We start from the raw sequence: 23,512 nt of genomic DNA, 5'->3' as shown, positions 1-23,512 counted from the left end.
CTTCCCTTCGATGTGCTCTACTTCAAATTTATACTGTGAAAATCAGTTCGCCCATCTAAGAAGTTGTCCTTGCGGGAAAATCTTCTGCTTGAATTTGATCATTTTTGGAAAGGAGAACATATCCATTTCAATTGTAAAAGTATGTCCAATCAGATGGAATTCGAATTTTCAATTTCTCTTTTTAAATCCAATATTTCTTTGAAGGTGGAGTGATAGTGTGATTCTAATTCTTTAAATGCTCCACTCTTGTATCCATAGATATGTCTAGTCCCGTCTTAAGTTTCCTCTATTAAGGTTGCTCCCCAATAGTAATCACTAGCATCAATCTGCAAGATTCTCTTTCCTTTGTCAGGAATTTGGAGTGGTAGTAATTTTATGGTCATTTCTTTGAGTGATTTTACCGCCTCTGTGTGTGTAGCTTCCCAAAGGGGCACATCTTTCTTTTTCAAAAGCTAGTGGAGTGGAATTGTGTAAGCTGCCAACTTTGGGGCAAAGTCTGCCATATAATTGACAATACCAAGGAACTGCTGCATTTGTTTTGTAGTCATCCAGCTATCTGGAAAGTTCCTAAGCTTTGTAGCAATATGTGATTGCAGCTCATATTTCTCTTGGCTAATCTTCATCCCAAGAAAATCAACTATTTCAACACCAATAATCATTTTCTTTTCCGATAGCATAATTTTGTAGTGCTCTACAATATCTGTGAACTGATTTAGAAGCTTAGCATGTGATACTTTGTCCTTTAAAAATAAAAGGATATCATCAATATAGATCAAGGCACAATGAAGTATGGGCTGAAAGATCTTAATCGTTGCCTTTTGGAATATGGACAGTCCCACTTTGAGCCAAAATGGCATAACAATCCATTTGTAGTGGAAATTAGGTATGTAGAAGGCCGTCTTGGGCCTATCATCTAGATGGACGCCCAATTTCCAAAAGCCCGCTTTCAAGTCAAATTTTGAAAAGGCTTGAGCCTCCAATAATTGTGAAAATAAGCTGATCCTATTTGGCAATGGGAACTTGTCATCAACAAGAAAATGGTTAAGGAGCTAGTAGTTAATGACGAGCCTAAGCTTTCCTCAAAATTGCTCAGCCCTCTTGTTGACATAGAAAGCTTCACAAGCCCACTTTGACCTTGTTGGTTCGATGAGCCCTTCTTCTTGAAGTTGGGCCAACTCATTATGGGCCAAAGAGTAGTGCTTTGGATTCATCCCTTTGTGACTGGCTTTAGTTGGGTTCATAACTTTATTCTTTTTTAAGGGGAGAATGACAAAGAACTCTAAATTCTTCCATAATAGCTTTGGGCACTTCTTTAAAAACTCACTATGACTGTTTGCACAATTTCCTTGAATTAATCAAGCCTTAATTTCCTCCAAAGACTGGATGATCTCGAAGAGATTAGGGGTCTTGGTCCATTGTAACAAATATGATCTAAATTTTAATCCTTGTTTTGTCCATTAGACCTTGTTTAAGTGCTAAACGATATCGAATCCAATGAGAAGATCTTTGTTTGGAAGGTTTGACCCAAAAAATGTAGCCTTGATTAAGCATTCTGGATGAAGCTTAATATAAATGAGTATGCTCTTTAGTCGGACTTGAAAATGTTCTCTGTTTGCTACTTTGAAACCCTAATTACAAGGCTTCCATTTGTCTTTTGGGAGAATACTTGGGTTAAGGAAACTGCATGCTGCTCCTGTGTCGAAAAATGCAATGACTTTAACTAGTTTTTGAGTATTTATCAACTAATACCCAGACTGGAGCAGAGGATGAAACATAATCTCCTTTCTTAAATTGTGCTGATAATGATTGCTCGATGGAACAGAGGTTGTGAACTTTTTCTTCTGCTGATGCTATTGGGTAGCACTCATTGTTAATGGGTTGGATATGAGAACATTCTAGTGGATCGGCTTGACAACTCTCGAACTCATCATCTTCATCCAAAGAGTCTGAAGGATCTATCTATTCACATTGCTAGAAAGCAAGGATAGAATCTTCATTTTGTTGATCATCAATGGAGAATATGGATTCGATGTCGCCATTTGAATCCCAATTCGAGACTTTGTGCAGCATCTGAATTCGTTTAATTCTCTTTCGTTTCTGGGGACATCTTTTTGCATAATGCCTCTTTTGATTGCAGATGTAACATCAATGATCTTTTAATTCTTTCTCATTCTTCCTCTTTCTTAAATATTTCCAACGTTTCTCCTTGTGCTTTGATCTTATGGATTTTCTGTGGGGATAAACGTCTTATCGTTCTCGTGTTGGGCAAGAGCATTGCTTGTTTCCTTTGCACTTGATGAGGAGGTCCTTCCTTTTGCATTCCTTAGTGATTTTCATTCCTGCTTTTTGGAATCTTCTGTACATGTCATACTTTCTGCAAAGTGAATCCAGATTCATAGGAGCACTCTGATATAGTTTAACAAGGGAGGTGTTTTCAAGTCTTTTTCCACTCATTTGAAGTTCTCGGAGGACTTCTTCTCCTAATGGATTAGGCAAGCTTCTAAGATAGGCTTGCTTGAGGTTGATGTCATCTAGTCTTCAAAGAGTGTAATATCTTTCACAGATAATATTATAATGCTTTTCCAAATCTTTTCTTTTACCTAAGCAGCATTTAATTTTCATGTATTATTTTCTGACTTTGAGTGACGTGGTCTTCCCAGGAACCACAGAATTCTTCAATGATTGTGGAGATGAAGACATTAAGATTCAACACTTGCGATATCTGCAACTGCCTGTAATCTCCAAGGCTTATCCACCAGATTCTTAGTCTTCCAATGAGCTTGGAGACAACCCTTCCAATGTCTTTTTTGAGGGTAATTCCTTCTTTCATCTATTCTCCTACGCACCAAGCATGGAGTTAAAGGATCTTATTCCTCCACTGGAATGGAGGGATTCCTTCCAATGAAATGGTCGGTCCATTTTTATTGTTGCTTGAACTTTGCGTGGGAATAGCATATGAGGTATTATTTGAGAGTTGATGTTGTCATATACTCCTTCATCGTTTATAGGATTGTTGTATTCTGTCCTATGGGTGGATGGCAGGGTCATCATTGTTGGCTTTGAAAGTTGAATCTCTTCCTCAGATGAATCATCATCCGTCATGATGGCAAGTGTTGATTTTGGTGCTTCATCTAGATATAATGGATCAGCCATCTCAGTAAGGAGTTTGGAGATAGGGTTATCCTTTTCTAGAACACTAATTTGTGGTTCTCGATCTGGATAACTTGATTCTCCAAATTTTTGCTTATCTTTCTTCTTTTGAGTAGTGGAGACTGTCATTGATTCAACCCTCTAGGTTTGGGTTGGCTTTTGGGTGTACTGCCTCTGTTTGAGATGGAGAAAAGAGTCACTGCTTCTGAAGGACGGCTGCATTGATACCAGTTGAAACGTTGGTTGAGGAGAGCTGAAAGCCAAAGTGGATGGAGGGAAAAGAGGGTCAATCCTCGCCTCTGCTGGCTTTGCTTGAGGGAATTTAGCTAAGCTTTAAGGTGCTGCATTTTTGCTTCTTTCTTTTTGAAAGCTGAAGAGAATGCTAACATGTGCTCAATCATTTGCATTAGTTCCTCATATAATCTTTGGATATGGTTCTGACATTTGTCGATGAGGATGAATGTGGTATCGAACTTGTTCTCAACATTGTTGGCCAACTCTCTCTAGTTATCCATAATTTGCTGGAGCATTCTATTCTAGGCTATGGCATTTTCGGACTGCCGACTAAGAGTTGCCTGTGCTAGGGATACCTGCTTAGTGGATCCATCTAGGTTGACTACAATTGGATCTTTGATCTTCCAGGAGTGCTTGTTCGGGATCGCACATCTTCGTACTCTAATGGTGGGAAATCACCATCATAGTTTGAAAAATGAAGCATGTTAATCTGGGGAAATTTCTCATCTTTTGTTCTTTTTCCCTCGTACTTGACATAGTAGTCAAATTTCCCTGATGGTTTTCCTAACAAGCTAACTTTTGGATCTCTGTCTTCATATCTCTTTTTGAGCTTCTGTTGGGACTTATTCTTCTTCTTACCTCTAACTTCTTCTTCATCAGACCAGTCATACACTGGATCATTAAGACATTCATCACAGGTACAGTCAACGTCAAACCACTTATGACCAAATTTGATCATGGGTTCGTAAATTGGAAACCCATCTCCCTTGAAGTATGGGATAGGAACCTGAGATCCCAGAGAAGCTCGATTGGTCAGGTTGACAGAGGTGGCTGACGGTCTGATCATGATCTTCTGATATTTTGTATGTCGTGATGAATTTTGATGCGGCTAGATCATCATGGTGGGAAAGATATGCTAAGGAGCTGCCTCTGTTGAGGATTCTTGATCCATTGTGAAGGGGGTGTGAACATCGCTTTTTTCATAGTTTTACAGACCTGATCATGGAGGATGACTAGCTTAGGGATTTAGGGATTTGGTGAAGCTGCTCATACTTGGTCACCCAAGATTCTGGGAGGAGTTTTAGGAGTTCTTCTCTAGGTAGTTGCCTTGGGTTATGGACATGGCTTAGGACAAGAGAAGTATCATAATTAACAAGGAGAGCATCTTGATTTTCCCGAGGGGCTGCCAGATCAAAAGAATGGTTTTGGAGTCTATAAACCATTTGATGGTGGAGGGTGGTTGCTATGGAATTAGAGATCTAGGGTGCTCCAACAATTTGGATCTGGACTTTAAGAGTGGTTCTCATATTGGGATCAGATAGATGCAAACTGAAATTAAGGAAGACTATTAAACTAACTATCCCTGCATTCAACGTTGTTTGCATTCTGGCAATGCAAGCATGCTCGTACTCAGAGAACTTTGAATCAAGGAGAGTAATTTTGGAGCAAACTGGAAGGCCTTTTCTCCTGTGAAAAAAAGGTAAAGCTTAACTCCACCAATATGAATATGGGTGAATCCCTGGTTGAGATACTTTATGGGAAGCTTTGGGGAGAATTCCAGAGTAACAAACTATTCTGCTTCAATTGCCAAGAGCTAGTGAGAGTCGAGAGGAGAAGCCTCAATGACTTCTTTGACGCCTCTTGGTATAGCTGTCTTGCCAGTGAATTTCTTCATATGTTTAGGGGGTATTTGGTTTTGTCATAGACATAATACGGGTTTGTAATCTGAAGACTCTTCGTTTGAGGGACAAAGCTATCTTCCGGTACATAATCTACTTCATACATATAGTCAAGACGATCTAGGCTTAAAGCAAATACAGATCTGGGGGAAGCGCTGAGGGAAGGGAACAGAGTCAACATGGTTCTAGAAGACATGACTTCTTAATTGACACTATCAGAACCTCCTTTCACAACCCAAGAATGAACAAATCTCTTGCCCAACTTGTGAAATAACACACAAAATCAATCAAAGTATCCATGTTCCTTTCAATCATTAGAGAAGCCAGCTCTGCCCGACCAAAACACAGCCATCCACGGCCTTCAAAAAGATCAAGGGCACCTTAGGTCTTAATCTCTAATATGGCTTCAAGGGAAAATGGCTGCTTGGAATGAGACCTTCAGTCTGGTTTTGTTCATCACTGTTCTAGTGTGGAGGATTCACATGGGGTGTGGCAACCACAAAGCATAATGAGTTTAGAACAACAACCTCTACTGTGGGCAAAGAGATCCCTTGCTCAAGGAGTGATGGAGGCTCTGAAAGAGTCTCTAAGCTACCATGGCTCTGATACCAAACAGGCACTCAATGTAGGATCGTAAGCAAGAAGATGGAAGAAAGGAACAAAAGGAAATAATTGCCAATAAGAACACACTAAGAGAGATTTCATTAATCTTAAACGAAGGTTATACAAGAACAGGGGAAGGTATGCATAGGACTCTTACAAGAGACTTCTTTGCTCTCACTTGCCCTACTTGGCAAAGGGCTGAAACCTCCTTTATATAGATAAGGAGCGAGGGAATATGCCTCCAACATATTCTTTTTCCTTATCTCCTTTACACAACTTTTGATAAAGAACAATAAAGATAAAGTTGACCACACTAACAAAACAAATAAAGATAAAGCTAATGCCCATGTGATAGCTTCAGTGGTACATTTTTGTCATGTATTCCTCTTCTTCTTCAGCTGGGTAGACCAAAGAAAATATCTCATAAATTTTTCTTGAGCTTACAAGCAATCCCAACATGAAGCATAAAAATAGACAAGAAAATTGTGAGATATTTTCTATGGCTAGGGTCAGGGCAAAGAGGGATAATTTGGCTAGTTAGGGTGTGTACGTCTAAAATTTGAAAGGGGGGGTTTGGTTCTTAGAAATTTGGTATCTAAAACACTACCATGGTCTTAAATTTCCACGAAATTATCGAAATTTCCACTTTCTGCCACCCTCAAAATCAACTACCATTTCGATTTCCATCTAGTTTCCGTCAAAATGGTAGTTAATTTCCGTCTTGCATAATTTATGTCGAAATTTCAACAAATCATAGAAAATTTATTGAAATCTCAAAATTTTAGCAAAACTTTTTGAAATTTAAATTATAAAATAAATTTTCCTTAGAATTCAAATGTAGACACAAAGTGAAATTCCTTTCTTAATTTATCTTTTTTTTTCTCTTTATTGAAACAAAATATTATTATAAGGGCTTTTTAAATTACATGAAAAAATAAACTTACAACATTTTACTGGAACATTCATGTCTAAATTATCTTTATCTTTATAATAAATAGTATTTTTAATTTCTTTATGAATTTCATTTACATTAACCTAATATGTTTAATACACATATTTATTATGAATATGTTTAAAACACATTATAGTAAGAATATGTTTAATACACATTATATTACAACTATTGCGCCTCATACACAACATAGATGTATTTAATTTGTAATATATCAGTCCTAGAACTTACATTATTACGTCTATTAATCATTTCTAAAGTTTCATAAAAGAATTCCATGCTTCACTATCAATTTCCATCATTCTTTCAAATCGAAATTGAAATTGACATCAAAATCGAAATTTCCATCAAAATTTCTTTACTTTTGGAGCTTCGAAATTTTAGTTGAAAACGAAATTTAAGACTTTGAACGCTCCTAATGGAGGACCTCCTACATCTTTCAAGCCTCTTATTAGCTACATCTATTTCAAGCATAGATTTAGGGAATTGTCCTTGTATTAGGCTTTCCTTTGTATTTTTCAGTTGACTTTCTTTGGTGTCGTGTAATTTCATGTTTTTAGGGGTTTTATGTAAATATGATCTAGTAGTAGTGGGTATAAATGCTGGACATGTAATTCATTGTACCATTATTGTTTTGAATCAGAAACCAATAGTAGTTTCCCACTATCTAATAGCAGAATCCAATAATTATAGTACAATTATTCTTCCCTGCTTCCTGCTCTTTCTCACAGTTTCCTATTGCTCCTTCTATGTTTTATCTAATTTCTCTGTTCTGCTCTTCTCTCTCTTCTGTTCTCTCTTTATTCTTTTCTGTCCCTGTTGTCCAGCACCCTCTTATCTCTTCTGTTCTGATTCTGTTTTTCTTCTTCTTCGTCTCTTCTTCTAATTTTCTCCCCATAATTCTCTCATTTTTCTCTTTCTATTTCTGAATTTTGTTGCTTGTCCTACATCAAATTGGCACCAAAGGGAAACCATGATCACCATACAGCCACTGTACATCAGCCTGCAATTTCTCCAAAATTACATCCATGCCCCTGAAATTTGAACACCAATCTCCAAGAAGAATTTGCAACATCACCCACACCATCGAAGACAGAACCCCCCTGAAACACCCTCTGCAGTTTCATCGCTGTCCGACCACCAGAGATCCCCCATGCACTGATTGATAAATTTCCAGCTGAACCCCCTTCAAATTCTCACTTCCTGCAGTTTCCTTGGTGCACCAACACCACAATTCCATTCACCACCCCTCAGTCTGCCACTAGCCAGAGCACCATCACAAGAGCTACCTCACCTGCAGCGCACACACCCCATGCGCCGATGACCTACAAGTGAGAAACTTCCAGAGTGCTCTACAATGCAACACTTTCAAGGACCATAAGAGCAGCAAAAGAATAGTTTATCCCCATCCTGACAGAAAACTAAACAATACGAATTGTGAAGTAACCAGCTTTAACAAAGGAAAACATTTGCCTATTTGATTGAAGCAGAACTACTCTTGCAATAAATTTGTCTTAGCATATACTTTAAAATATCAAAAATTCCCTGATTAAGGCATAAGAAGATCAGTACATACCCGAAAAAGACTTGATGCCCATTCATCAACAACCGCCTGTAAATGAAGGTGAGTTTCTCAACCATTAGCTTCTAACTTGAGATAAAACAACAACAACGCAACAACCGAGCCTTAAGCTCCACCAGGTGAGGAAACATGAGATACCAAAAAACACAAAAAAAGTAAGTCACCAAGAAAAATTGCCATATTATTTCAATTGGAACACTCCTATGATGCCACTTAAGCCATCCTGCTGATAGTACCGTATTAACTGGTTCGAATTGGATTTAGAAAATCCCATTCCTTACTTCCAATCCTGCTGATACTACTTTAATCGTATATTGCAACATTACCTGAAGATCAGTGTTCAGTTTGCCTACTTTTCTAATCAATCCTGCCAGAAAACGCAAGATTAATATGTCCAAAGAAATGGCGGCTCGGACTCCAGGCCTCTGCACTTTGACAGCTACAACACGTCCACTAGGATGTAACCTAGCCTGATAAACCTATTTGAGAGTGAGACCAGAATGACTTTCAATTTTCAAGTCAAATACCCAAATAATGCCGCTATACAAGTCCAAGATCATGAGTGGTACAAGAGTATAATCAGACATAAACCTGCCCCAGTGATGCTGCAGCCACAGGCTCTGGTGAGATCTCCGAAAATAGCTCATCTATCGGCAATCTAAGCTCCTCTTCTATTGTACTGAAAGCAACTGAAGTGGAAAATGGTGTTATTTGATCTTGCAACAACGATAGTTCTGCTAGGTATGAGGGTGGTATCAAATCCTGTAAGCAAGATATTTCTAAATAAGCTCGTATTGGATACAGTATCCAAAAAAATAACCATATAGACTCAGGTAGAATATACTGGCAAATAAAAATAAGAAGACATAAAAAAGGGGTTGCATTTCAATTTATTTCACTAATAAGCGCAGGTTTGGCTATAATTTCTTGTTTTAAACTTGAATCAAATCATCGTGAATGCCTTTGTATTAGGAATATAATAGGATCAAACAATGAAAAATACATTAGGATTTTTTGCTCTCCAACACCACAAAATAGAAAAGATAGAATGGTACCCACATGCCATACACACACAAAAAGAGAGGCAGGCAGTGAGAATTTTATTTTGTTGTGATCTTATTATCAGCCAAAATGTCAACTAAATTGATTTTAAACAATGTTCTGAAACAGGATGGGAATTTCAAAAATGCGAAGTCAATATTCTCTGGGATTTGCATCTATTGTTAACGGGCCAGTTAAGAGTTTATTCTCTACTGTCAATCTAAAAGGTACAGAAAAATAGGCTTCAAAAAATGATCCTGGAGGTATCTTCTCTTGCAAAAATTAAAACTAGAAAGCTGATCCACACGTAACTCAAGCCTCTGGTGAAATTTCTAACAGCAATATGAAAAGGTTTTCGCACCTTATACTATATGTATAGTTTAATAGCCTAAGAAAGGCTGCAAAACCTATGAGTGCTACCATTGATCAGCAATACGACAAAGCATTTGATTCATTAAAAATTACAGTGACCATCAACTTCTATCAGCCCTTTCAGACCTTGCCAGCTAAAGCTAGCCATAAGTTATCAGTCTAACTTACTAGAGGACCAAAATGATAACACAGCGCAGAATCAAATTCAGAATCAACAGAAATAAATATGATAAGCAAAATAAGACAATAGCACATCTTAACCACTAACCAGTAGAACAGAAAAAAAGAAGAAGAAGTAAACTTACAGCTCGAGCTGAGATAGCCTGAGCAATTTTGACATATGCCTGCAAAAATGTGTATATATAGAGAGAAAAATAATTGGTAAATAGAATTAAAATCAAAGGAAATAAAATTTATACATGGTAAATATTAGAATAAAATACACAGGCATGAGCTGTCAGTATCAGAATTCAAACAGTTTTGTGGATTCTTTGCTTTTTTTTACTTCTCTGTCAATAAAAAACAGAAAATACATATATATGTTTGTGTTTATATATATATATAAACAAGAAATAAGAATATAAAGTTGGAAACTGTATTCCACATTTTCTACGAAGACAATCCAGAGAGCTGTTTTGACTCCCTAAGATCTTGAGAATAACAACTTTTTTTTACACAACATGCATCCTGTATCCCAAAACAAGAAAAATGGCTGCATGGCAAGAAGGGATATAGTCATCCCTATATACGAAAATGGCATGCAGAACCCATTACAAATTAACTCAGACGACGGTATAGGATGATTTTGCCGCAAGAAACCTTACCATTAATAATGTTGCTTGATGATGATGATAATGATTTTTTTATAGCAAAAGAACTTCATTAGATAGAATAAGAATGTACAATCAGGAGAAGAGACACCTCCTTAACAAAGTTTGGGAAACCCCAGGGAAAACAAAATAAGAAAAATAAAAGATGTGAAGAACAGCCCAAAGAAATCAGCACATCCTAAGAAGTCAAAAGAGAAAGCCAATCCCACTGAATATCTGAGAAGCATATCCCCTAAAAATTACCATTACCCACACACCACAGAGAAGCCAGAATGATCTACCACACCAACAAAAATGTTAATGTCTTCCCTGAAAATATACGTGAGTTACGTTAATTCCACAAACCCCAAAATACTGCAAATAAAGCACTAACCTATAGCGCTTTTCCTTCCTTCTTCCTACCAAACCCAACAAAAGATATCGCCAGAAACTCCTCAACTGTCCCTGGACAAACACAACTTTCTCCAAAACAACTAAATAACTTGTTCGAAACCTTCTAACCAAAATTACAATGCAAGAAAATTTGTGGAGCAGATTCTGAGCAGTTAAAACAAAGCATGCATATATTTGGAGAAAGCGCCTTTAGAGGCCTCCTAATCTGCAGTAAGTTATTAGTATTTATCCAACTAAGCACAACCAACCAAACAAAAGCTTTGATTTTTAGGGGGATTTTGACCTTCCAAAATAGTTTTGTAGATAAGGAAGGAAAAGTTAGTGCTGACCAAGAATTCACAAAAAGATTTGCAAGAATAGAACCCCAAGGGATCCAAGAGCCAAGATCAGCTATTAGCTTCAAGGATACCCAAATTATTCAACAGGAACACAAATGAAGATAACTCATTTGTTTCCCTATAATTCAAAGATCTCCTAAAATGAAAATTCGAAGAAGGTAAAAGACCATTCAGATCAACAAGGAAAGAGGAAATGGAATCATTTGTCCAGAGCTCAATACAAATAATGCAAGGAAAAGAGGTGGACACGACAATAATCCCCAACCATAGGTATTTCCAAAAATGAATATTACACCCCCTACACAACACAAATTTAGTATAGGGAATAATGAGAGGGTAAATCCAAGAAATAGCTTTCCACGGACTTTCGGAAGAACATCTAAAACCCAAATTGGTATCCCACCCATTCCCGTCAAGTCCAAACTTGCCTTTAATAATTTTTTTCCACAAAGTAGAATCCTCTAAAAGGGAACCGCCAAAGCCTGGCCAAGAGAACCATGTTTTTTTGACACCAAATATTTCCAAAACCCAAACCACCCTCTTATTTAGATCTACAAACTACCTCCGAACTCACCAAATGATCCCTAAAACCCCCTACCCCTGAACAAAGAAAATCTCTCATAATCCTCTCGATCTTACTAGCAACACCCACTAGAATTTTTAAAAAAAAATTAAAATTAAAAAAAATATAAATATAAATATAAATATAAAACACACACATACACACACACACAACGAGATACTAGAAAGAAAAGCCTAGATTAGAGTAATCTTACCTCCCAAGAAAAAAGAGCTTTCTTCCACCCATATAGATGTTTGGACACTATATCAACAACCAGGTCCCAAAAGCTAACTAGCCTAAAATTATCCCCCAAAAGGAACCCCTAGATAGGACAATGGCCAATCCAACTCAATGCACCCTAGCTCCAAAGATAACTCTTTAACATGTTCTGCAGGCACGTTAATTGCCGCAATACAACTCTTTCCCATATCAATCTCAAGCCCTAAAATCCTTTCATAAATATGGAGAAGCCCCAAAATATTCAAAAACGGAGGCTTGTGATCCTCCAAGAAAAAGATGGTATCATACTATTGTCAGTGAACTGAAGGTGTGAAACTGTAATCTCCTCCCTCCCCACTTCCAAACCTCATCAGCAAACTGATGATATATATATATATATATATATATACACACACACACACACAGACACACAAATTTTCATTAAAGAAAATGGGACAGAGTTACAAGCTGCAGAGAACAAGACACCCCGTAGTGAACAGCTAAAAGCAATTACAAAAGTGCAGCCTGACTAAAGCTAACTAGCCTAGGATTACCCCCCAAAGGAACCTCTAGATAGGACAATGGCCAATCCAACTCAATGCACCCTAGCTCCAAAGATAACTCTTTAACATGTTCTGCAGGCACGTTAATTGCCGCAATACAACTCTTACCCATATCAATCTTAAGCCCTAAAATCCTTTCATAAATATGGAGACGCCCCAAAATATTCAAAAACGAAGGCTTGTGATCCTCCAAGAAAAAGATGGTATCATACTATTGTCAGTGAACTGAAGGTGTGAGACTGTAATCTCCTCCCTCACCACTTCCAAACCTCATCAGCAAACTGATAATGATACACACACACACACACACACAAACAAATTTTCATTAAAGAAAACGGCACAGAGTTACAAGCTGCAGAGAACAAGACACCCCGTAGTGAACAGCTAAAAGCAATTACAAAGTGCAGCCTGACTCACTTTGGAGACTAGACCACGAAACACCCAAAAGAGTGGCCCGAAAAGAAGCAAGGAAAACAACACTATCCCATAAAAGTGGGAAGAGGTTGTTTTGGCATTGAAAATCCTCACATTTCTCTCAAGCCACAGAGCATCATGCATGTACATAAAGCTGTCCATTTCTTGCTTCTCCCAAAAACACAACTGCACCAACATGAAGTCACCCACATTTTTTGATACTACCCATGCTTCACCAAAAATAAAGAAATGGTACTTCAAGCCATTTTAGATTGACCTTTGACTTTTTAGGAGTCCCTTTGCAAGGGAAGCCTCATTCTTAGCATTCTCAAATCTCAGATAAGGAATCATGTGGTTACTAAGGTAGCTAAGGGGTTGGATGGGTGAAAAGGTGCTTTATTATCTTTAGGTGGCTGTATCACCCTCATATAGGCTAGTTTGTCCACCATTCCACTATAACTTGTCTTTTTTAGGATTTCAGGAGGAGTAGTTCAAAAGCCTGAGAGGATTATGAAATATTTTCTTTGGTCAATGGTAGGGAATAGGAGTGATCATTTGGTTAATTGGGAGGTGGTGTGTAGGTCTAAGGAGGAGGGGTTTCTAGGTCTTCATAATTTGGTATCTAAAAACATTCCTGTGTAGGGTAAATAGTTGTGATAGTTTCATTTGGAGGCAAAAACGCCCTATGGCATAGAATTATAAAAAGTAAGTTTAGCTTGCAGGCAAATGAACGGGATGCTAATTTGGGCCTTAGATGCTAGTCTAAGAGCCCTTGGAATTGGAGGTTCATTTGGTAGGATTACTCTTTCATTATTCCTTTCACAAATTTTCAGTTGGAAAGAGGTTACCACATCCTCGTTTGGGAGGATATTTCAGTGGGAGATTCTGTGTTGCCTTATTCCTTCGCTCATTTGTGTTGTTTTCCTTCTCTTCAATGATGTAATTATTCTTTTCTAATCCAAATGCTGACTCCTTTGTTTTTTCATTTTAGAATATATGTGAATGACGAGGAGTAAGAGGAGCTTTCTTCTTTGCTTGTTGTGTTGGTTGATAGCCATATCTCTGGTATGAGTGATGGTAGAAAGTGCGTTTGGATTCTTTAGGGGATTATTTGAATATGTTCTTTTACTCTATTTTTTCCCCTGGATAAGAAGCCTTCTAAGGCTGCCTAGAAGTGAATTTTCAATATGAGAGTAACTCAGAGAACACTCCCCATTTGTTTCTACATTACTCATTTGCTTGGGTTTGTGGAATAGATTATTTCGAATTCTTGGTAAAGTTTGGGTGCATCCGAAGTCGGTGGAGGAGCTTTTGAGTATTTCTCTTGTTTGGTTTTGGGAAGGGTAAGGATGTCAGGAGGTTGTGGAGGCATGCTTTTTTGCAGTTTTATGTGGGAAATGACCCCATCAGTCCACTCCTTTAGTTGGACATTCTTAGCTGTCCTCCATGTAATAGAATGCTAAAATATTTTATGGACTGAGACTGTCTCTAAATTTACCTGGGATACGGTGCAAAATTTGGCATCTTATTGGGCTTTTATCACAAGTTGCTTCAAAGGCTGTTGCTTTGATGATGTCAAGCACAATTGGTGGCATTATTGAGCTCATTCTATTTATTTTTTTCTCCACTTATGTTTGAGGACTCCTTGTCCTCTTTTTTGTATATTTTCTCCTTCTTTTTCTTCTTTTTTGTATATTTTCTCCTTCTTTTTCTAATGAAGTTTCCTTTTCTATCTAAATAAATAACTGAAGAATGACGTTGAAGAAAAATAAATCCCCAAGCCAAACCCTTGAATCACACCTCCTTTAGAAATAAAAGAATCAAAAACTCTCAATAAAGTAGTAAGGTTATCAACCTCTTTTTCATTATATATAAATGTATATTAACGTATGTATGCATGCATTTTGTTAACAACCCTTGGTGACTTGGAGAAGCAAAAAACCAAACGTTGTGGCTAGAAGTAGTGCTAAAGCAAAGTTTAGAGCAATGGCACAAGGGATATGTGAAGGACTGTGGTAACTCTTGGAGGAGTTGCATGTCACGATAAAGTTCCCTATCAAACTCTACTGTGATAACAAAGCAGCCATTAACATCTCTCTCAATCTAGTCCACCATGACAGGACCAAACATGTAGAAATGGATAGACACTTTATCAAGGAAAAGGTTGAAGAAGGAACCATTTGCATGACTTATGTTCCCACCAAAGAAGAAATAGCCGACATCTTCACCAAAGGACTACCTCGACAAAGTTTTGATGATTTCACATACAAGTTGGATATGATCAATATCTATGATCCAACTTGAGGAGGAGTGTGGAATGACGGCCAGCAGTGTGAACGACGGCCACAATTGGTGAATGACGGCCAGCAGTGTGAACGACGGCCACGGTTGGTGAATGACGGCCACCTACCATGAGATCTTGCCACAAGCTAGAGGCTATAAATTGAGACCCCCCACCAAAGCTAAACTACACACATCTCAACTGCTTGTGTCCTCTTTTGTATTTCCATATTTTATTCTCTGTGTACATGTTAAATAGGGACCCGAGTACGTAAAAATACACAATTGAATATCCAATTGATTCATTCTCATTCTCTACACCCTTTACTATGGGTTTCAACAATATTTCGTTTAGCGGAGAGATTGTCTTGATTCAAATCCTACATGGCTTACAAAGGATACAATCCAAGCGTTCCTAAGTTGTTTGAGTCACATTTACAGTCACAATATCTGAAGCCGAGTTCCTTTTGGTCGAGGAAGTATGTACAAAAAAAAGCCTACATCTTTTAGGCTCCCCCATTTGGCATACTTATTTGAGGCATAGATTTAGAAATTATGCTTGTATGACATTTCTTTGTATTGTGTAACTTCCTATTTTGTTGGGGGTTTTATGTAAATATGTGTTTTAGGGATCATTTGGAACCACTTATGCAGAAATACTTTTCAGAAAAAGTGCTGAATTTAATAAGTGCTGAAAATAAGTGTTGAACTAAAAAAAGTGTTGAAAATTATAAGTGCTCTTTGGTTGTGTTTAAAATAAGTGGTATTTGGCCACTTACTTTTATTATAGGGTACTATAAGATTGTTCTTAAACATATTTTAAATTACAAAATATTAATATTTTTAATTAAAATTTTCATTAATAATTATTTTAACTATTAATAATTAAAATTTAAATATTTTCTATTACAAAAATAATATAAGATTATTATTTTTAATTAATAATAATCTTGTTATTAATGCATATTTATAACATATTATTATCATATTAAATTATGATAAAAATAAAATTATTAATTAAATTTAAAGTTTTAATTTAACTCCGCTTGTGATGCACTTAATGTCCAATTTTTTTTACACACAGCTGGTCTCAAGCCCGGGTAAAGGAGGAGGGTTGCATTAGGTAGCTGACAGCCAACCTAAAATTTGTCAGATCACTATGATATGAATCCTTATCGAATATTTGCTAGGGCGTCCCCTACGAACAACGCGTTGCACTTGTACCATCCGGGTGTAGCGAAAAGTGGGCAAGGGTGGGCTCGGTCATCGCCCCGAAGCGACACGCCGTGTCAGCTCCCAAGTATGCTGTCAAATATGCGAGAGTTCTGGCATCATTCTGGACGTGGGCAGGTAAAGACGTTAGTTCAGGAAATTAGGATTAGATTAGCAACTTGGAATATAGGGACACTTACGGGTAAAAGCATGAAAATTGTGGACACAATGATCAGAAGAAGAATTAATATATTTGCCTTCAAGAAACTAAGTGGGTGGAGGAGAAAGCTAGAGAAATTGATAAATCAGGATTAAACTTTGGTGCACTAGAAAATAAAAACATAAGAATGGAGTAGAAATTATTATAGACAAAAACTTAAAAGATAGCGTTGTTGATGTAAATAGAGTAGGGGATAGAATTATAAAAATCAAGATGGTATTAATACGAGAGATAATAAATATCATTAGCGCTTATGCTCCTCAAGTCGGTCTTAAGAGACAATTTTGTGAATATATGGATATGATTATACAAGGCATGCCAGGGACTAAGAAAATATTTATACGAGAAGATCTGAATGGCCACGTTGGAAGGGATAATAAAAATTATGAGAGGATACATAGAGGATATAGATATGGAGACAAAAATGAGCCTAGGGAGATGATCTTAGACTTCGCTATGTCATTTGATTTTAGTATAATGAATACATGCTTTAAAAAGAGAGAACACTTAATAACCTTTAAAAGTGGACAAAATAGAATTCAAATAGATTTTTTTTTTAACTAAGAGGGTAGATCGTTTATCATGCAAGGTTTGTAAAATTATTCCAGGTGAAAGCCTAACCACACAATATAGAGTCTTAGTGTTAGATATACATAGTGGGAAAACATGTTTAATGACTTGTATTCTATTATGCTTATTTTATATTTATATTGTATAAAGCAGCTGTAAATAATGCTGCAAATCAGGCAACATGCTGGCACTGAACATGTGCCTGAAATTCTGGCAGCATGTTCCTGAAATTCTGGCAGCAGGTGCCTGAAATTCTGGCAGCATTTAGGTGCTGAAAATCTGCCTGAAAATAGATTAGCTAGCTCTATTAAAAAGATAGGAAAAGAGATTTTAGGTGAATCACGGGGAAGATTCTCGAATAGCAAAGAAAGTTGGTGGTGGGACAAAGATGTACAAAAAGCCGTAAAGACAAAAAGAATTTGGTATAAAACATGGCAAAAATATAGAAACAAGGATAACTTTGAAAAGTATAAGGAGGCGAGAAAAGATGCAAAAAAAACCGTTAGTGAAGCTAAATATAGATCATTTAATAGTTTGTATGATAGATTAGATACAAAATAAGGGGAAAGAGATATTTTTAAACTTGCTAAAGGTAGAGAAAGGAAGAGTAAGGACTTAGGAAATGTAAAATGTATAAAAAGTGAGAATGATATTATCTTGGTTAAGGGCAAAGACATTAAAGAAAGATGGCGAAGTTACTTTAGTAAGTTGTTCAATGAAAACCAAATAGACGGCTTAAACTTAGAATTGTCAAATGAGGAAAAGACTAAAAATATGAGATTTATTCGCAAAATTAAAGTTAACAAAGTTAAGTTCGCACTAAAAAAGATGAAAAATGGGAAAGCTATGAGACAAGATTACATCCCAATTGAAGTTTGGAAATGCTTAGGTGATAACGGAATTATATGGTTAACTAATTTATTTAATACAATTGTAAAAACTAAGAAAATACCAGATGAATGGAGGAAAAGCATTTTAATACCTATACACAAAAATAATGGAAATATTCAAAATTGTAATAATTAACGTGGAATTAAACTTATGAGTCATACGATGAAACTATGGGAAAGGGTAGTTGAACAAAGATTAAGGTTAGAAACGAAGGTCTCAGAAAATCAATTTGGTTTTATGCCTGGGAGATCTACCATAGAAGCTATTTATCTTTTAAGAAGATCAATGGAAAAGTTTAGGGAAAAGAAGAGAGACTTGCATATGATTTTTATTGACCTTAAGAAAGCATATGATAGGATACCTAGGGAAGTTCTATGATGGGTTTTAGAAAATAAAGGGTGTATGTAGTAGGTATACTGTTGTCATTGAGGATATGTACGATGGAGTAATGACTAGTGTAGGGACTATAGATGAAGAAACTAGATAATTTCCAATCACCATAGGTACACATCAAGGATCTGTTTAGAGTCCTTATATTTTTGCTTTAGTGATAGACCAACTGACTAAGAGTGTTCAAAAGGAGGTTGCATGGTGTATGTTGTTTGCAGATGATATTGTATTAATTGATGAAACTGGGGATGGAGTAGAGGCTAAGTTAAATTATGGACAGAAACTTTATAATCTAGAGGCTTTAGAAAAAGCAGAAATAAGACAAAATATATGATATGTAATTTTAATAATGATAAGAGGAATATTGGAGACAAAGTTAAACTTGATGATGAAGAAATAAATAGCACTTGCAGATTTTGATACCTTGGATCTATTATGCAAGTTGAAGGAGAAATTGAAGATGATGTAATGCATAGAGTTAAAGCAAGTTGGGTAAAATGGAGAAGTGCTTCAAATGTGCTTTGTGATCGTAAGATACCCTTACAATTAAAAGGGAAGTTTTATAGGATAGCTATAAGACCAATTATGCTATATGAATTGGAATGTTGGGCGACGAATAAACATAATATCCAAAAAGTAAAAGTTGTCGAGATGAGAATACTTAAATGAATGAGTGGTACAACATTGAAAGATAAATTAAGGAATGAACATATTCGCAGTAAGTTAGGTGTAGTTACTATAGAAGATAAGATAAGGAAGGGACAACTCAGATGGTATGGACACTTGCAACGTAGGCCACATAGTGCACCAGTGAGGAAGAATTGGTTAGTTACTAAGGGGGCAATAAAAGGAGTAGAGATAGACCTAAAATAACTTGGGAGGAGATAGTGAGTATGAATTTAATATCCTTGAATCTGTCAAAAGAAATTGTCTATGATCGCATAAATTGATGGAAAATGATTCATATAACCGACCACACCTAGTGGGAATTAAGGCTTGGTTTTGTTGTTATTGTTGTAAGTTTAAAGTTTTAAATATTTTAATGTTAATTTAAATTAATAAATAATTCTTGTTCAATCAAGAATTGAATTATAATAACTCATACGTATTTTTAAATACAATATAAATAAAAATATTAATATTTTTATAATTGAAAACTTAAATGATAATTATATTATTTTTCTAATTAAAATTTAAATATTCTCTATTAACTGAAATATTGTTATTAATGAATATTTATAATATATGATTATCACATTAATTTATGTTAAAAATAGTATTAATAACTAAATTAAAATTTTTAATTTATTTAATATCAATTTAAATTTATAGATGGTTCTTTTTATTCATTTCAGAATTTAATTATATTTTATTAATAATTAATAGGCTATAATGCATAATAAAATAATATATGATCAATTTTTAATTAACAATTTAATTAATAATAATTTTAACTATTATTTTTAATTAATATTTACAATTTTTTATTTAGTAAAAAAAATAAAATATTATTTTTTTAATTAATAATAATCTTTTTATTAATATATATTTATAACATATGATTATCATATTAACTTATGTTCAAATAATATTATTAATTAAATTAATATTTTTAATTTTTAATATTAATTTTAAATTAATAGATGGTTTTTCTTCTTTATTCCAAAATTTAGTTATGTTTTAGTAATTATTAATATATTATAATGCATAATAAAATAATATATGATTATCTTCTAATATATTTTTAAAATTATAAAATAGTCACTAAATTTTCTTATATTTACAAAATTGACCCAGCCTATGAACAGTATCACTTATAAGTGGTCAAACGCTATCCTAGATTGTTTCTCAAAGTTCGCTTAAATAGTTCTCAAAAAAGTGGCTCTAGAAAAACACTTGTTGCAATAAGTGTTTGTTATAGTGCAAGTCAAAAGCCACTTTTTTGTAAAAGTGCTTATTTAAAGTGATAAGTGCTATAAGCACTTTTTATTAAAGCACTCCCAAACGGGAGCTTAGTTTGTTGTAGGTATAAATACTTGGCTTGTAAGTTGGTGGTTGGGACAGTTATCATTTTGAATTCAGATTTCCTAGTCTTCCCTCTTTCCTATGCAGCCTCTCCCTCTCCTCTCCTTCCATCTTCTTCCTCCTCCTTTCTCTTCTCCTACTTTATTCTTGATCTCTCCCAGCTCTTTTCCCATGTTCTGTTTTCTGATCTGAACTTTCTATTCTCTACTCTGGTCTACTTATTATTCTCTCCATAGCCCCTTCTCTCCTCTCTTCTTCTCTTTCCTTCTCCTCTACTCCTCATCTTCACTCTCTATCTCTCCCTTAATTTTCTCTCTCTATCTATTTCAAAATTTCTCTTTCTATTCTACATTACACAACCTCCATCAAATACTCAAAAATGAAGAAATATGGAAAGGTGAAAAAGAAAAGGAAAAAACATAAAAATAATGTTCCCCTACCCAATCATTCTTCCATAATCCCAAAAAGAAAAGAAAGTTAAAAAAAAAAAAAAAACCAAGATCCATCCCCCACTTTATATTTAGTACAGCATACTTGGTACAATGGGGTGAGGGAAAAAAGGAAGGGGGGGGGGGGGGGGGGGGAAGGGGTTATTCATTTTAAACAACAAATTCCCTAGACCCAAAACCCCCTGCATCCTTACAAATACTAGTAAGTAATAACTGTTAAAGCTTGATATACATTGCTGACCCACAACCTAACAGCTTAAGTTTTTAGGTAAAGTGGTAATCTAACATGACCTCCCAAATCATTCATCATGGTGTGATAAATATAATTTCTAACCTTTAGAATATTTTTTCCCAAAATATGATTTTTACACTCACGCAATGCAAACTTTGTTAACCTCCAATCAGTTAAAACTCAGAGTTTAATTCTTGGCCATTTTATAGTAAAAAAGAAATATGATGAAACACATAAATTATATTTCTAGTTTTAAAAGCTTGAAATGCTTTTAGTGTATAAAAATAGTATAGAAGAATTATTTTAAAATAGCCTGAGCACGTGCCCCCTCAACTAGTAACAGGAAACAACCCATAATTAAGGCAAAGACCGATATGCGTTCAAAGTGCAGAAAAGATGTTTACAACGGCTTGAATATGCCGAGGAAGAAGACATACCGGCCCAAGTTGTACCAATATCTTCCGAAGCTCAGCAGCTCTAACCTGCAACCAATCAAAAGATAATGCTGGGACTTCTTTCGTGGGATATATCAAAATTGTTATAAACAGTAATCTCATCAATCTCAACTAGAAAATAACTCAACCTCGAACATCTGATCCGACCTCTCCGAGATGGCATCGATGTACCTAAGTGCGAACCACTTGCCGAGTGTAGAACCGATTTGGAGACAGCGACGGAGGAGAATCAAGGGTTTACCACGGTAAATCGAAGCGATTTTGGACGCGTTGTACTCCGTCAGGGACTCCACTTCCGAATCGCTAAGCTCGAAAAGGTAACCAGAGTATTGCGTGAAGGTGTCGATGTCGGCTGCTTTCGCGGTAGGCGCCGTTGGCTGAGAGCGGCCGGCCGGCTGAGGAAGGTAGGAGTGGGCGGAGAAGCCATGGAGGAGGGCGGGAGATGGTAAAGGTTTGGGCTTCGGAGTATGGAAGGACTTGGAATTGGAGGGAAGGATGGGGATGGTGGGTGGCGAGAGTAGCATTGCCGGAGTTCGAGAATAATACCGCCGGAGAAACAACTTTCCGGGACTGTTGCGCTACTGGCCCGCGTTTCTCAGCCTCTTTTCTTTATCCGGTGCATATTCAGAGGTCACCATGCTGAACGGTCCCGCCAGGGACTGGTGCCCCCACCGTGGAAAAAAAATATGTGTAAGAAAATTGTAAAAAACTTGACGGAAACTTCAGCGAGTTGTCTTCTCATTCATATATTTTTTTGACTTCGTAAAGAATAAATAATAATAATAATAATTAAGTACATGTACAAATAAAATTAACACAACTTATTTGAAAATATATGATGATTGGAAAATGTAAGTTTGTACATTATTAAAAGGGTGTATTTGAAATTTTTTGTCGTCATTATCCATTCCATAAAAATTATGTTTGAAGAAAAAATGAAAAAGAGAAAGAAGTAAAGTTCACATCATATCAAAATAATTAATCGTTCCTAAAATATAATAGACAAATATTGACAACAAAGCCAAGATATTTAATCATGTATGAGCAATATAATGAATGATATGTTTTAAATATGCCATAAAAACTTGCAATTGCTTGAATCTATATTTTCCAAAAATAATTTTGCCACTTTGTTTGAAAATATGATTTCTTAATAAATTTAGAGAGAGAGAGAGAGAGAGAGAGAGGTGGCATTGCACACAACGAAATAATAAAATACTAAATTTGTTAAATTTACAATAAGGGATTGTAAGATTTTACTCATGGTATATCAAATTGAACTAAAAGGCTCAAAAAGTTAACATATATTTATAAACCAAAAACAAGCTATAGAGATCACCATTAACAATTGTATTTAACTAAAAAAAGCTATGCCAAAAAGATAAGCCATATATAAACATCATGGAAAGTCTTTATAGAATCTTCATGACGAATGAAGCAGTCAAAAGATTTTTCCCTAATGGTAAAGGGGCAACAATTCTTTAGTCTAGATTTGTGAACTTATGATTATGGATTTGCGCAACCAATGTCTATAAAACCAAAGAAAAGAGATTACAAGAAACTTCAACATCTAGTTGGACCCAAGGCAGGTAACTTTAAGGGGAAATGCAACTCTTGCCATAAAATTGAGCATAAGAATTGTTGTGGCAAAAGGTATCTAACTCTATTCTATTTTTAGTTAAACGCTGTTGAAATACCTTCAAATTCTTAGTTATTGAATACTAGTGCTACTATTCATTTTACAAGTTCCTTGCAAGAGCTTAAAAGCTAGTGAATTCCAAATGAGGGAGGATTTTAAGCGAACGTAGGAAAGGGAGTCAATGTAAAAGTGAATCAAATATGAATTTTAGGCTTCA

The 23,512-nt window shown here is 35.8% G+C and overlaps 1 protein-coding gene across 2 annotated transcripts in view; it reads right to left on the bottom strand.

Annotated features, from left to right (window-relative positions):
• LOC131161888 (uncharacterized aarF domain-containing protein kinase At1g71810, chloroplastic) overlaps nt 1–22,371 on the bottom strand; it is a 137,547-nt gene extending 115,176 nt beyond the window's left edge. Inside the window, exons 1-6 of one of the 2 annotated variants that reach the window (XR_009138640.1) lie at nt 21,785–22,340; nt 21,639–21,683; nt 9,919–9,957; nt 8,792–8,962; nt 8,527–8,679; nt 8,195–8,230 (exon numbers count right to left, since the gene is read on the bottom strand). Coding sequence is in view for 1 of the 2 variants with exons in the window: in XM_058117903.1 (XP_057973886.1) it covers nt 8,195–8,230; nt 8,527–8,679; nt 8,792–8,962; nt 9,919–9,957; nt 21,639–21,683; nt 21,785–22,180 (840 nt within the window). In the remaining variant the exon portion in view is untranslated. Of the gene's footprint in view, nt 1–8,194; nt 8,231–8,526; nt 8,680–8,791; nt 8,963–9,918; nt 9,958–21,638; nt 21,684–21,784 lie in introns of both variants that reach the window. The other variant, XM_058117903.1, reaches the window with a different exon arrangement.
• Nucleotides 22,372–23,512: the final 1,141 nt, after the last annotated feature.

Source organism: Malania oleifera, chromosome 8 (genome assembly GCF_029873635.1).
Source record: "Malania oleifera isolate guangnan ecotype guangnan chromosome 8, ASM2987363v1, whole genome shotgun sequence".
Lineage (NCBI taxonomy): Eukaryota > Viridiplantae > Streptophyta > Magnoliopsida > Santalales > Ximeniaceae > Malania > Malania oleifera.
The sequence above is the reverse complement of the archived record's forward strand: the minus strand, read 5'-3'. Positions and strand labels throughout refer to the sequence as shown.